This window comes from Ooceraea biroi, chromosome 4, assembly GCF_003672135.1.
Source record: "Ooceraea biroi isolate clonal line C1 chromosome 4, Obir_v5.4, whole genome shotgun sequence".
Classification (NCBI taxonomy): Eukaryota; Metazoa; Arthropoda; class Insecta; order Hymenoptera; family Formicidae; genus Ooceraea; species Ooceraea biroi.
Window position 1 is genome coordinate 16,324,916 of NC_039509.1, and position 16,044 is coordinate 16,340,959.

Below are 16,044 nucleotides of genomic sequence, written 5' to 3' on the forward strand. Positions count from 1 at the left end.
TATTAAAGATTAATTAGTTTAATTTCCACCAAGAAACCATCAAGTCATGATTATGAAAAGTGTTTTCGTCATCATGTTGTGCACAGATGCACATGACTAAAAACTAATCACATTTTCACTCGATAGACTACTTTGAGCAATTGATGTCATTAGTTCAATTATCTATACAAATTTATGCGCAATCGTAGAGAACGCATACTGATAAGTTGATAACGCATTGCAATACCAGAAGTCCTCGTGAGACTTCAGGAAAATATAGAGAAAAAAGAAGCCTCGAATGCACGACGTTCTTATATCGAATTAATTAGCACGGGCATTTCCATATCAACATCGATAATAATCAGACAAATCGTGCGCGGTAGCGTATCACGCGCCAATTTACAAGACATCGCATGTACTCGTGTTCGCGGACTTCCGTGCTGGCGCAAGCAAAATTAGGATCATCCTATGTTACGCACGCGATCATAATGCGCAACCGAAACAGCCTGAAATCTGCCAGCAGACAAATTGCTTTACATCATTTTATTACGATGCTTTGTTACTTTTCATTGACAAAATGAATCGTTGACGAAGATGAATCGAACGAAGGCGCGCGAGGAGTAAAATACGACGCCAATGAAATTGCTGAGCAACATTGGTAGGCACTCTGGAAGAGAGCTGATTTCATCTTCGTTCTATATTTCGGCGTGTCAATGGGCGGAACACAGCTGGTACCAATTGTGTGAACAGTAAAGGTACGTATCGGGCTATTTCGTCATCTAAAGATTGTCGAATAAGCAACGTTCTCATCCGGGTGTTGGCGAACGATTCGTCGGACTCGGAAGGCATTATGTGCTGTTGATGATATATTATAACATAGATTAGTTTTCGACAGAGAAAACAGCAATGAGTCAACCATGAATGATGTTAATCCTAAAAAAGCTTCTCCATCTGAAATTTAGATTAATTTATAATTAATTTAAATTTAATTTAAATATAATTCAAATATAATTTTTAGTTTATATTATATATACTGTATTTATATATAGCTGTTATTCTTCCTATATGCTATATAGTTGTCTATTGCAATTGTTTGCAGAAAGTTTATCAGAGTTATTTAAAAATTAAGTAAAGCCTATTTCACACAATCAATAATTAAGTCGATAATTAAAACAACAACAACAAGGCCGCGGTGAGATAAAAAATTTAATGATACAATATCTCTCTCCGTTTCCCCTCTTTGTCAATAAGAAATGATGAGCTGTTTTACACAAAGTATATTTATATTGACTTCTTGTATCAATACTGTTCAAAGTTCATATTAATTCATTAAAAATAATAGCGTATCATTACCTTTGAACTTAATTTCGCGATTGGATCTACTACAAACGCAATCACAACTAGATAATCATTTAACAATCAAACGTTTTGTCTGTAGAAATTAAATTTAGACCAAGTATTCTTAATCATTTTATTTCGCGATTGGATCTGCTACAAACGCAATCACAACTAGATAATCATTTAACAATCAAACGTTTTGCAAGCAGAGATTAAATTTAGATCCGGTATTCTTAATCATTTTATCTTATTTACATTATCTCTTCAGAAATCTACCAATGCATTATCATCATAAATTAGAACGTAACGAAATCACGAGTCTTACACAATAAAATGGCCGTAGATCACAACAAGGCGTCACGTGCGATAACGCTGATATATCTGTGATAGGTCTGTATTACTATTCTACTTGTAAGCAACTAAAGACATGAGCCATCATATTAGAAGCAGCTAACAGTATCCAAATATTTTTCGATATTTCGATACTCTTTTTTTTCTTGCAAACCTGCTCTAACGTAAGAAAACTGTAACAAATAAAAATATTCTTAACAATAAGAAAAATGTTCTCGAGCTAATCTACAATCTTTTCACTACCTTTCACGACGAAGATTATACATGTTACGATGCTGAAAGTTTACGGGAACCCCAACAAAGATCAGAGAACTCCGGTGGGGCCTGCAACGTCGGCGATCCAACGACGTTGATCATATTCAGTCGACGCCGGTCGCTTGGCAAAATCGGCTGGTGCCTCTTACTGCTCGCTTGAAGCTCGGTTTCGTGACACACAATGGTGTAACTAGTGCGCGTGTAACCTTACAATTATTTTATATCGGCGAGTGCCTTTCCAATTAAAGTGACAATTAACACACACATTAGTACATTGCTTTTATTTCTCTTTCCTCTGAAGGGTCAAAATTGACTTGAAGTTATAATATTAGAAACATCATTTTAGAATATTTGACTTGATAAAAATAACAAGAATGAATTATCGATATTCGATGATTATCAAAACAGGAAATGATAATTAAGCAGTTCAAGACCGTAAAATAAAAGCGTGAAATAAATAAAACACGAGGACCCACCAGAATATTTATTATACGGTACGTTAGAATATAATAATAAACAACGATTATTATAAGTAAGATATGAAATTTTTGCACATTTTTCGCAATCGTCAGGAAAACAGATAAAACGTGCTAGCGTGTCGCTATCAGACAGAGTCGCGCTGCGTTGCACGTGCTTTCACGTAAGTAAAATATTTGCGCACAGTATAGCAATTTGTACACGCTGATATATGCACGGTATTTGTCGATCGTTGGCAGCAATTATCAATTTATACTTTCACATAGAGCTCTAAGAGTATAATTTTATCAATAGATAAATACATATAAATAGATTATATCTTTTCTTATTCCTTCTCGCCTCTTGAGGAATTTATACCTCAAGGCCCGAAATGATTTTCCTTTTTCCCCAAATAATTAATGCCTTCTTAATGGGAAAACACATTTCGACATTTCGAAATTTGAACTCGAAAATCCGGTTTATCGTTACCGCACTCTCCGCAAATTGATCAGGCACGTCGCCAACCAAATTAAATCAGATTGATACCTGAAACGTGACAGTCTTGAAAGTGGCTTTACGAACCGTTGAAGTTCTTGGCAAGCCTCAATGCACATTTCGCAAGAGATCGTAAAAGAACCAATGGATTTAGGTCCCCGCGCATTTTGTGAATGCAATTGTGCGAGAAGCGCAAATAGAAATCTATTTCTGTCTGCATAATATGTACATACCTCTTCATAAACATTATTCGAAACATAAAGCCTGTTATTACAAGAAAAGCCAAATGATATCATCATGGTACGTGTAGAAAACAAATTTTTGAATATTTTTCCAGGATTCGAGTGGAGAAAGTTGATAAAAAGGAACTTAACGATCGTGAGAAATTTCAAAGCAATACTGTGATTGGCCACAAATTTTTGAATATTTTTCCAGGATCGAGTGGAGAAAGTTGATAAAAAGGAACTTAACGATCGTAAGAAATCGCAAAGCACTACTGTGACTGGCCACGCATGGTGAGGGTAGACTTTACCAGCACTATTACAAAAAGGATAAGCGACAGCAAAAATTACAGATATTCGTACTGTGTGGAACCAGTAACAATAGAAGATGTCGATCGTTTGGCTTGCAAATTGCGTTATCGCGCTACTGATTTTCGTAAATGAAGCTACTGCGAACCCCATTTTGAGCAACGATGAAGAATTCACTATCAGAATCGTTCACACGAATGATATGCATGCGAGGTATTACTTTTTGAATATTAAAACAGAATTATTTCATCAGATATTCTTTTGCTCGTCAAAAGCAATCGTATATGAGTTTAATAACATTTCACGAAATCACTCGTTTTATTTAAATTAATTAGTAATTATTTAGATTAATGTATTATTTAATCTTCTCCCATCTCGTACATATCTCGTTATAATTCCGCTTTACGTCACGCTAATAACAATTACCGCCAGCACGCTAATCACGAACGTTAAAACAGTTAATTATCATCCCACGCCCAGATGTTAATTAAATACTGCGCGTACGCTTTTATGTGGACGTAATTTGTGAAGAAAACCACCTCGCTTTTCCGCTTTTTCGTCACAGCTAGCGTATTATGTCGAACAAAGAATTATACGCCGGTATCTATAATTTTTAGATTTGAAGAAACATCGCAAATGTCGACGGCCTGTACACCGCAGGATGCCGAAGCCGGGAAATGTTATGGAGGTTTCGCCAGGATTGCGACTTTGGTTCGCCAAGCGAAATCGGAGTGGCCCGCGACGATCTTCCTGAATGCTGGCGATACTTACCAAGGAACCGCGTGGTATAATAAGTACAAAGCGTCAGGGGTGTCTGTGTTTATGGAGCTTTTAGCGCCAGACGCTATAGTAAGTATACGACAACCTTTTCCTAAAAAAAGAACGCATTATTTTTCAGTTATCATATCGTTACAAGGACATTTTAATCGATTATATGTAGGCGACATCGCCAACGGAAATTTACAAACTGCACGCGTATATTCCCATACAGCACCGATTAATACAGAAAGCTTTCAGGAAGGTTTTAAAATCATTTCAAGATTTCACATTTCATATGCAACATTTCTGAAAGGATTCCGCAATATGTCATATGAAATGTTGCAACAGAAATGTTTCTAAAACCTACCACGTGCAATAAATTTGAAAAAATGTGAATATTGTAAAAAGTAAAATTATATATATATACCTAGACCAAGTATTCGATCTTTAGTGAAGCTAACCGTTGACAAAAAAATTCATTATCTTCACGTATACTTTTTTTCTTTCAAATATAAGTGTTGGTTGAACAGAGAATTATATATTTATATAATTCTTTCCTTTTAATCAACTATTTGGAGGAAGAAAAAGGAAAATATATAATATAAGAATGGCTCTTTGTCAATGTGCCAACAATTCACGCTTTTTAAAGGGAAACTTGGTGAATACTTGGTTTAGCTATGTATGTGTATATCTATGTACATCTTATATATATTATGTATTTTTTTCATTAAGCATATTTCAGAAATCATATTTATTATATTAATTAGATTGCAAATATTAAATAAAAACGTACAATAAAAATAATAAATACATTTTATATATAAGTTTTATTATAACTTTTTAGTATTTGCAATCTTCTGAATACTCGTATAATAAATTTAAATATAATTTCTGAAGTATTTTCAATTTATTTGAATAAGAGCTTTGTAATTTGTGTGCAACATCATAGGAAAGTTTCAAAATTATTTTAATTAACCTTTAGTAATATATCAAAAAGATTTCAGCTATTTTAATAATCTTTCGGCAATATTTCAGAAAGGTTGCAGATTGATCTATACCTTTCAGCAACCTTTCTATAAGGTTTTGAATGCAAGTGTCGCGGACATTTTGCTATTCCGGAGTTGTCTCATAACTGTTGCAGAAACATTTTGCAATGTTTATGAGATGCTTTTTTCATCTGTCAGATGAAATACTTCTGAAATATTTCTGAAATGTTTTCGTGCTGTATGGGTTATTAGATATAGATATGTATGTTACATATATTATATGTTAATATTTATAGAAAATAAATACATTTCAAATCAACTAATTTATTGCGATAAACTTTCACAGAGCTTGGGCAATCACGAGTTCGACGACGGCGTGAGCGGTTTGATACCCTTCATACAAAGTGCTTCGTATCCCATTGTGACAGCGAATCTGGACCTCAGCAAACAACCGGATCTGGCCGCTACAAAGCTGAAGAACAGCACGATTCTGGAGGTGAGCGGCAAGAAGATTGGCGTGATCGGTTACCTGACGCCGGAAACAAGGATCCTGTCCACCACCGAGAACGTCAACTTCACGGACGAGGTGGAGTCCATCCGAGATGAAGTGAAGAGGCTGAAGGAACAGGGCGTTGATATCCTCATCGCTTTGGGTCACTCGGGCTTTGATACCGACAAGAAGATTGCCCGAGAGGTCGAGGACATCGATTTAGTGATCGGTGGCCACACAAACACCTTCCTCTATCGCGGCACGCCGCCGGACATTGAAGTACCGGAGGGTCTCTACCCTACGGAAGTGGTGCAGAAGAGTGGCAGGAAGGTCTACGTCGTTCAGGCGTACGCGTACACCAAGTATCTGGGCAATTTTACCGCGAGCTTCGATGCTAGAGGAGAAATAACGCGCATCCAAGGAAATCCGATTCTCGTGGATGCCAGCGTAAAGAAGGTAAATTTTTAGAAATTGTCAACGACTCTTGATCGAACAACAAAAAAAACATAATTATTTAAAATATAATACAAATTTATAAAGAAATATTTTCAAGAAACATAATACTTGTTACTATTTTTGCAGGCGGAGGACGTTTTACAAATGATAGCCAAGATGAGAGGACCAATCGACGAATTGGATGAAAAGGTCGTTGGACAGACGCGGGTGCTCATCGATGGAGACAGCAAGAATTGCAGGCGACAAGAGTGCAACATGGGAAATCTAATTTGCGACGCTATTCTCGATTATGTAAGATTTTCAATTGAGCTGTTGCTCGAAATCGCGGAATATTTCCGTCAAGAATTGACTTATAGCTTTCTTTGTTCTTTGCAGTATGTCGGAGAATTCTTGGACAAGGATGGATGGACGGACACTGCCATCGCGATCCAAAACAGCGGCAGCATCAGAACATCCATCACCAGAGCGAGAGACGACGACGTAATTAATACAAGTTTTTTTTTCTTTCGGTTTGCCTACCCAGATAGCCAAGTCTGCCGAAAGCAGATGATGCTAACTATCTGCTATCAACTATTGCCAGCCAAAAGACAACAAATTTGATACAGAAGTTGTTATTAACGATTAATTCGACAAATTGGTGCCAGAAATGTAACAGAGCTTGCTCACAAAATCTAAGAACAGATTGGCGGCAGAAACCGAGCAGAATCTGCAAACATGGCTTGAAGTCGGATTGTCGACAGAAACCGAGCAAGATTTGAGCACGCGGAATCTAACGGCAGATTGGCAGCAGAAACCGAGCAAGATCTGCGCGCGCGGAATCTAACAGCAGATTGGCAGCAGAAACCGAACAGGATCTGCAGCTCTTGACGGTATTCAAATTTACACGGCTATGAATATGTGTTCTCGCTCCGCACCGCTATGCGGTGCACACGTCGAGTTCTTACTCGATGTTAAGATTTAGCCTAACAGTTATATAAGTTAATGTACGCGCCTTGGCATGATAATATTAATTTTTCTGAAAATTTTTGCACTTGCGGCACAGAGGCTCTCATGGACAACGTCCATGTAGTTCACGCACGCCACGAGCAATCTGAAGTTCGAAAGCAAAATTCGGACTTCGGATTAGAATAAATTAACAATAAGAGAGAGATTATGCAACGAACTGTCAGAAAGACACATCAAGCCAAATGTACTTTAATTTAACAAACAAACAAATGCGTTCTTTTAACAATTTATAGCGTGTTAAAAGTAAACACATGCTTTAATATATCGTAAATATGAATGGCCAAAAGCTGCAGATTCTGTTCGGTTTCCGCTGTCAATATGCCGTCAAATGTTAACAGATCCTGCTCGGTTTCTGCCGCCAATCTGCTGTCAGAGTCTGTTAGCAGGCTCTGCTGGCAGATTTCACACATTTTGCTTACTGGGTAATGTATCTAACTATTGCTGTAATATTGGTGATTACATCACAGGTCACTCGAGGCGATATTCTAACTGTCTTGCCCTTCGGAAACGTCGTCGTGAAGCTTTCTCTAACGGGAGAACAGATTCTCTCGGTGCTGGAATGGAGTGTTCATAATCTTACGAATGTAACTTCTACTGGAAACTTATTCGGCGCTTATTTGCAATACTCGGGGCTGCAGGTAATTTATCTAAAAACATATGTCTATGTCCATGCAAAAGTTTAAACGTTTCAAATGTTATTTATTATCATAATTTGCGATTATTTTGCATTTAAGTTGCATTGAAATTCTGACAGCTATTCTATGTTCCCCACGTTTGCACACTGTTCTATCAAAAATATTAAATAATAAATGCCGATTACAGGTAACGTATGATATGAGTCGACCGCCGAACTCGAGAGTAGTTTCTGTTCAAGTTCAATGCGCGGCTTGTCGAGTGCCGAAGTACACTGAACTTCAGAAAAATGCTACTTACAAGGTCCTCATGAACGATTTCCTCGGAAGGGGCGGTGATGGTTTTCACATGCTGGAGAAGGTCGAAAAAAGCTCTCTCGGTAGATTAATATTTAAATACATATTGTATCACGTATTTCTCAACTTGACGTTGCTTTCTGTCATCAAATGATATGTACAATAAACCTGTTAAATTTTCCTAGGTATTACTACGGCGGAAGTACTGGAAAAGTATTTCGAAAAGCACAGTCCGATATATCCAGGCGTGGAGTGGCGAATTTCTTACGTAACCAACGAAGATAAGAAAGAAAAAGATAATAACAATATCGCAACAACTTACCAACCAATTGGCACCACAATCCTTTTGCCGATCATTACTTGGCTACTGACGAGATAACGAGAACGATACTAATTTTTAAATTAACTAATGATTAATTTTAAAGGAGGATAGTTAAACAGATCATGTTTGTTTTTATATTCTATTGTTTTATACAATTGTGCTACCTCAATGTTACTTGCGCTTTACGTTGTTTTTGTATCTTTCTTTGTTGCCTGATAAAAACATAGAAATATGTGTACCACACGTATATGTAATATGAAAATAAAAAATGTATAGAACAATGAGGAAAACCAATGAGAAAGAGGATAAAAATTTAACTACCATTCTACTTGTAACACGCAGTATATTGTCGCAACTTTAATCTTTTTAAAACATTACAGCTGTTAAAAAATGTTACAGTTAAATAAATATAACGTTATTCTTATAAACATTTTTAATATATGTATATATTTCTTCAAACAATATTTTCTAGAAAATGAGAAATTCTCTCTCATGTATATAAAAAGGAAGAAAATATTAATCTCTCTTTTTTCACTCCCTCAGGAAGCTTCCATAAAATCTCCATAAAACGTGACTCTTATATTAATGACGTAAAAACAGTAACAATAACATCGTTTTATATCGAACGATATATAATGGAACACGTCCTTACTTCTGATACGTCCACACTTTTGGTATCTCGAACCTATTCCCGTTCAAATCGTACACCCGTTTTAACGTCTCGATCACATTGCTCATTTCCTCGCAGGGCATCGGCGCATGATCGTGCAACACTTGCACCATCTTCACCAAGTCTTCAATTATGTAAGACTTATCTTGAATGTCATCGTTTTTCGCTAGATCGACGTACGTATTAAATTTCCTTAACGCTTCGTATATCTTGGCCCTGTCTTCCTCCTTCTTCACTAAAGTCTGCGACGAAATGGGGCGTTGGATTATCACCGAAGTAGACAATCGCTCAATTGTGTATAAAGTATATATTTTACCTTGACCGATTGCAATTCGTGGTGGAAAGGCCAGTTCTCCTGGCAAGGTGTGCAATCACAGGTGAAATAATACTGTTTGAGTAGCTTCTGTTGCCTCTCCGCTCTCGACAAGATAGCGTAATGTTGTCCGTAATTATCCAACAGCTGTGCAACAGGATGACTGTGTAAAGTAACGCGAGTGTATCGCGAGAAGCAATTGCAACGGAATATAGATTAATACCTGCTCGCCCTTTCGGATGGGATACATAGCGTACAGCACTATGTGCTTAGGTCTCGAATGCCTCAACACATTTGGACTGCAGCTGTGATTGAGTAAACTGTAGAACGGCATGGCGGCTAAGCCACGCTCTACATTATCTAGATCTTGTTCCTCACCGAACTGTAAATGTTATATTTAATTAACAAACTGACAAAGTGAAAATGCAAGACAAGCGAAATGATAAAAGATCATTAACACACGCCTGCAAGAGAGCGAATTATGGTATATAAAACTATCGGTATATACACATATCACTAGGGTACTTAGTCGTACAGTGTGAACGTTGCACGGAATTATCTGCTGGTGCCTCATGACGAGACCGCCGAAAAATGTAACGTCGTCGTTTCTCGCCAGCGCTTTTAAATCGGCGGGCAGCTTCGCGCCGAACATCGTAGTGCGCGTGGCCAAAAAGTACAGAATGAAACAAGTATCCAAAGATCTCCTGAAGAGATCGGGAACGACTCTCTTCTCGGTATTCGTCACGAGACTGTACACGCTGCTATACCTGTCGCTGCGCAACTTTCCATCCCGAGAAAAACCCTTTGTTCGTGGATCTGGAACAATGATGTATCACAAAAATCATACGTGTCGTGTCAAAAAATATGATAAAATAAAACAATGAAATATAAAAAGAGGGAAATATAAATTTGTCGATACCGTCACACTCGTCGATCTTTTTTAACATAGTCTTCAGTTCCTGCATACCGCCGGCTTCTCTCAGAGCGAGCACGGCGAGCCTTATGCTAAAGAAATCGATGTTGTAGAAGTCATATTCCAACAAAGGAGGGAAGACGGTGCATTCCACATCGTGGCACTTTTTCCACTCGGTATACCTGCACTCCTCCGAACAATACATGGCATAAGTGCAGTGGTTGCACGGTATATTCGCCCACGATACCCTCAAGCAGTTCGAGCAGTGCGTTTGCATATTGTGTTGCTTCAGTATCAATGAATAAGGCTGCTCGACAGCGACCACTTCACCTGGACGAATGTTACGAGTGGCGACGACGTGTCTGCCGTAACGTTTATCGTACTTTATCGCAACTGCGTCCGACGCGCAAGGAACTTCGTTGTTACAGGACGCAATAGTAGGAAGTGGAGCCTCATTTTCTGCACTTCCTGTTCTCCGTTGTACACGAATGTTTTGAGTGGACGATTCCGTCTGCAGAGTCTTACGACGTAAGACTTGAACCTTCGTCCGCAACTTTTCCCGACTGGAATCGTTCAGGGACATTTTGTCCAGCCAATGTCGCGCCTCTTCGAGTACATCCTCTACAGAACGATTTCCCAAAATTATTAAACATTCCGTTTTACGTATGTAAAGCTTCGCCCTCAGGTTATCGGGATAATTTAAGGCCAGTGCTCTGTCAATGTCCTGAATACACTCTGTATGCAGGCCCAGTTGAAACAATACCGCTGACCTATTGGCATAAGCTAGAGCAAGTTGCTCGGATGGATAAGGCGCAAAGGCTACCGCCTTCGCGTACAATTTCAGTGCATCGACGCAAGTAATATTATTAAAAGCACCTTTAACAAAAACTTTATTGCCCTCCTCTCGCAGCTTTTCAGATTCTTTGGCACTTTTTGGCATACCAATCGCATTAGGAACTATATCGTACTCCAACATAATATTGAGAGTAAATATTACACGTTCCTGGTCAGTCTTAAGTTTCTTATACCTATCTGTGAGTTCACGATGGTTGCCTGCTACTATAATTTTAGCATTCAGTGTGGTTAATACTTTCTCCATTTTGTTGCTTTACAAATACGTTGCTATAATACTTTTAACATGCACATATCTGGAAAGAAAGACAAGTTTTTAAATAAAGTAACATTGTAATTATTCTATATCTAAATCTTCAAAAATTAAATAAAAATATTTTGACATAATACTTAAATATCATAAATATTTATCACAAACAGATATAAATGGATCTATATTCTTATATTTTTCGTGTTTCACATTTCCTTATTATATTTTATATAATCTATATAATATTCACACTGTATTCTTACAATTGTTAGCACTATCTGCAATAAAAACGAAAAACAATCAACCAAAATGACTGGTTGATTGCCAGATGTTTGACTTGTTTTGAGCAAATACGTGTTTTTGTTTAAAACGATTACTTGCGAATATATTTATTCTTGACATACATAATATTTCAGAACAAAATGCTTACCCGGCTAAATCAGCAACAAAACATTACTCCTCTCCTCCGATCTGTACTCTATAGAAATTTGGATATTCTGAGATGCGCGAGCTAGTAACAAACGAACACCTAAGATCTAGTAATTATTTTCGATAAGTAACATGTTGGTAGCCATAATATCAGTGTCATCCGCGGGATAATTTAAAATTGAATAATTTAAATATATTGAAATCATTTTCTATTTTCAGATATAATTCCAACTTCAGGTAGAAAATTTAAATCAAATATCAAATAATAGATATTTAAATGTGACTAACATATCACTAATTGTCAAAAATAAATATTAGAGATTAGTCACGTTCTTATTATAAATTATTAATAAGAAACATTAAATCTGTTGAAAGAATTCTTTCAAATTGAAATAACAAATTTTTTTATTTTAATATTTTTCGATGAATTCTTTAAATACGAATTGAAATTTAATTTCTGTAGATTTAGATCTCAATTCCAAATTTAAATGTTAAAAAAGTTTCAGATTTCTAATTGAATAATATCTCATTAACATTTTGAAATGAAAAAAAATGTCCATCTACGGATTTTCAGTATGCGAATTCTTCGCGCAGTCTCGGTACCGATTAGCAATTATGTATGCTTACGTTGAAGCATTATGTTACGTCTTACGTTGTCAAGACGACGCATTGACTTTCAGCCTTTAGTATAGCGTACGTGTTCTCAACCGATGCACTTATTATTATCATTGATAACAATTGCCGAGCAATCATCGCGCTTGCAAAAATGTCTTTGTATTCAACACCTATTTTGTATTTAAATATGGGAGGCGAGATGCTGTACGTTTTGCGACAAAGACTAAAGGCACAGAAGATCGACATCGACAAGACTGTACAAGGCGAGCAACAAACCGCGCTTACAATCTTTTAAATATTTCAACAATATAAATCTTATAAATATTTCACGTGTCGTGTCGTTACTGTTCAGCTTTTAATAATCTTTGCATTTTCAAATTAATATATAATTATTAAAACACTTTTATATTATGGATTACTTTGTGATACAATCAAGTTTGAAAATAAATAATTTCTTAATTTGTTGATATTAAAAAATGATTAAAATTCACAAAGGAATATTAATAATCTAATTATTATTCTTCCGTTGGTCATTCAACTTAATAACTGCCATTTGAAGCAACATCAATATTAATAGTTTAATACGAATTAATTAAATTAATTACAGTATTAGATGAGGTGACTGCTGCCTTGCTTAATCCTAAAGTACTATCGCCGATGTTTGAGGAGTCGCCGATGATCGGTATGCCACATCTGCGTACTATCTTGGAGTCCGTCGCGCTCTCGTCCATCATGAAACTAGATGCGAACAGCATGGACAAACTGTTCGACCTGATGACCATGATGGTGAAGTATCAGCTGACAGCGGCCAGCGGGCCCAGGGAGATCGTTCTCATCATGCTGAATCACATAGACGGAATGCGCGACATGGTCAGCGACGTGAACGCGCAAAAGTGCGTTACCCTCGTGCAGGAGATGGTCGTTGACGTGAGTACAGCACGCTCGTCGACTTGACGATGCTAGATACAGCAAAAGGTATCGTCTCCCAACAGTTTTACAGCTGCCTGACTTTTGATGAGATCTGGAGGGCACGGCAGAGTTGCCTGAGGGGACTGGAATCGTACAACGTGCGGGTTTCGATCCTGCTCCGACGGGGTCTGCAGAACGAGGATGCTAGCTTCAACATAACGCCGCAGAGGTACGATGAGAGGTACATGGAGCACAAGGGCACTCTGGCCACGCTGAAGATAAAAGACGTGAGCCCCGAAACGTGCTGCGGCGGGTCCTTCGACACCTTCGGGGACAGGAAAACATTATTGGGCAAGAACATGTAAGATAAACTGATCTCTTTGATCGACGAGCGTTTGAAAATTAATTGCTCGCCTCGTTGCAGATATTTGCCAACGTACGGTATAATGGAGAACGCAAAGCGGGACAGCCAGCAATTTTTGAGGGACTGCGGCGTGAAAGCGGAATTGGGTATGCTGGCTGTGCAGCTGGGAACCGAGGAAACCAGTTACGAAAGGCCATTTACGCTGAATCTGTTGTCGAACGTGGACGATGAGAATGTAAATAATGCGAATAACGAAACTGACTCCGAGGGAAAGAGCGTTAATCAAAAGAATGCGGAAAACGGGGAACCGAAGTTGAACGAGGACTACAAGGCCAAACTCGACAACGTGTACGCGGATTTCTTCGAAGACGAGCACGAGGGACTGACACGCAGCATGGACTTGCTCGATCTTCTCGACGAGCTCGAGTAGCTTAGGACTACTTCGATTAACGAGGCATCACAAAGCAATTATTTTTTTCAGATATTTTTCCTGCATATTTGTACACCGACATAAATCTCTGTTACAAATAAAACTCTGTTACATACAAAAAAAGAAACAACTTCTCCATCTTACAAAATGCACGTAAATTTTGTACACGAAATATAATACATTCCGGGCACGCGCGTACTACAGAATCCCGTTGTAGTAACACTAAATGCACTAACCGGAGTTCCCAAAGTTTTCTCACACGAGAAGATCACTCTTTTAAGACTTCGTTAAATCCAAAATGTACTTCACGCCCGTCCGACCATCGAAACTGAGCGCCTTCGCAACAGCTTCTTGATAATCGCAGAAAGGCACTAATTTATGCGGCGGCGATTGCAGAGTCTTATTCCTGAAGAAAGCCGCTAAATCCTCAAACATCTTCGCCCTCTCCTGAGATTCCGTGTTTAATTTTGTCCAGGCTGTCATCCAAAATCCCTTTAACGATATGTCCTGAAATTATATTATATACAGTAGCAATTAGATTTTTACATGTTATTTTGTAACGAAGAAATTCTTATAATTTTCAAAATTTCTCAAAAAATAGCGTTCGATTACTTTAAAGATGAGCGCAGACGCTGGTACGGTCAACGGCTCCCTGGACATGCCGCCGTAAGTCACCACGACACCACCATGACCGAGATGTCTCATTATTTCAACTGCACTTTGTCCACAGATGCAGTTGAGGGCCAATTTGGGCGCTGGCAACTTTTTACTTTTAAACAGCTGCGTCTTTCGCACCTCTTCCTCGGTCAGCACTTCATCTGCTCCCAAACTCATCAGTTGATCCTAAAAAATAATTCGCCGTATTATACGTTAGTTATATTTTCTACGAACTGCAACTTAGTTACTGTAAATTGTTGTATAATAAATCTTTATGTTTATAAATTAAATATAATAAAATCCAAAATGATGTTACCTTTAACTCCTGTATATTCGGCCTATCTCTAACAACACTGACGGACTTGTAATTCCATATCTTGCACAACTGTATGACTAGCTGACCAACGGCGGAATTGCCGCCGTTTTGTATCACGGTGTCTCCAGACTTCAGTGGAACAAAATCCTTCAGCATCCTGTACGCTGTGCACGGATTCACGTTCATCATACTCGCCTCAACTAGACCGATATCGTTTGGTATCTGCAAGATCAAACTGAGAGGTAGCGCAACAAACACGTCACAAGATGAACGTATCGAGATAGTATGGTGCATACGTACTCTCATAACATCCTTGGACTCGTAATTGGCTCGCGTTCTCCAGGTACCGAAATTAGGACCGTTAGGTAGCACCTTATCACCTACGCCCAAATTTCGTACGCCAGAACCAACCGCTACTACCTCACCAACTCCTTCGTTTCCCGGCACCGCTGGCAGTGCGGGCCTGCTAGGATATTTTCCTTGTATCGTGTTTATGTCAGCCGGGTTTATCGGAGCTAGTAACCATTTTACAGACACCTGCGAATGACAGGGAGAATGAATGAATTTGGTTAAAGACAACCACGACGTAAATGAACTCCTGCAGTTTTATTTTTTGACGGAATTTATAGTACATTTAATAATAATTGATAACAATTACTTGATCACTTGCTGGTTGCTCGATCGTTTGCGTCGTTATCTGGAGAACATCGACAGGTTCGCCGTACTCTTTGTACAGTAGAGATTTTGCGCAATCGGTATTAGTTGCTGCACTCATTCGCCTAATGCTTATTAACTTGCCCCTGACCGATCGCGAGATCGGCGAAATTAATTGACTCGCAAACATAACCATGTCGGCGAAAGACGTTTTTGAAGTTCGTGACGTTCAGTGACATTCCCCGAAGGTTTCGTAAAGTCCGTATCAGACTACGTATTGGAGATTGGAATTTGACCAATCAGAACAAAGCTTCGTATGAC

At 38.2% G+C, this 16,044-nt stretch overlaps 4 protein-coding genes across 6 annotated transcripts; 2 read left to right on the forward strand and 2 right to left on the reverse strand.

Moving 5' to 3' along the window:
- Positions 1-2,004: 2,004 nt before the first annotated feature.
- On the forward strand, positions 2,005-8,641 carry LOC105285031 (protein 5NUC). Of its 3 annotated transcripts, XM_011348970.3 has the most exons (10): positions 2,005-2,417; positions 3,212-3,389; positions 3,449-3,617; positions 4,022-4,253; positions 5,496-6,095; positions 6,222-6,386; positions 6,471-6,575; positions 7,568-7,738; positions 7,923-8,112; positions 8,215-8,641. In XM_011348970.3, the coding sequence occupies exons 3-10, from the start codon at positions 3,484-3,486 to the stop codon at positions 8,406-8,408; spliced, it is 1,791 nt and encodes a 596-aa protein (XP_011347272.2). In that variant the 5' UTR covers positions 2,005-2,417; positions 3,212-3,389; positions 3,449-3,483; the 3' UTR covers positions 8,409-8,641. The 3 variants fall into 3 exon arrangements, with proteins under 3 accessions (XP_011347272.2, XP_011347257.2, XP_011347263.2); XM_011348955.3 differs by having other exon boundaries at positions 3,212-3,617; XM_011348961.3 differs by having other exon boundaries at positions 3,310-3,617.
- A 37-nt stretch (positions 8,642-8,678) lies between these two features.
- LOC105285048 (SET and MYND domain-containing protein 4) lies at positions 8,679-11,867 on the reverse strand. Its single transcript, XM_011348982.3, has 6 exons — positions 11,780-11,867; positions 10,254-11,395; positions 9,870-10,150; positions 9,558-9,716; positions 9,338-9,481; positions 8,679-9,263 (listed from the first exon to the last, which is right to left on the reverse strand). The coding sequence occupies exons 2-6, from the start codon at positions 11,344-11,346 to the stop codon at positions 9,000-9,002; spliced, it is 1,941 nt and encodes a 646-aa protein (XP_011347284.2). The 5' UTR covers positions 11,347-11,395; positions 11,780-11,867; the 3' UTR covers positions 8,679-8,999.
- Positions 11,868-12,424: 557 nt separating this feature from the next.
- LOC105285061 (protein OSCP1) lies at positions 12,425-14,213 on the forward strand. Its single transcript, XM_011349008.3, has 4 exons — positions 12,425-12,656; positions 13,001-13,320; positions 13,386-13,663; positions 13,727-14,213. Exons 1-4 carry the CDS (start codon positions 12,545-12,547, stop codon positions 14,094-14,096), a joined length of 1,080 nt encoding a protein of 359 aa, XP_011347310.1. The 5' UTR covers positions 12,425-12,544; the 3' UTR covers positions 14,097-14,213.
- On the reverse strand, positions 14,138-15,986 carry LOC105285056 (enoyl-[acyl-carrier-protein] reductase, mitochondrial). The gene is made up of 5 exons (XM_011348995.3): positions 15,728-15,986; positions 15,370-15,606; positions 15,070-15,291; positions 14,709-14,939; positions 14,138-14,603 (listed from the first exon to the last, which is right to left on the reverse strand). The coding sequence occupies exons 1-5, from the start codon at positions 15,917-15,919 to the stop codon at positions 14,373-14,375; spliced, it is 1,113 nt and encodes a 370-aa protein (XP_011347297.1). The 5' UTR covers positions 15,920-15,986; the 3' UTR covers positions 14,138-14,372.
- Positions 15,987-16,044: the final 58 nt, after the last annotated feature.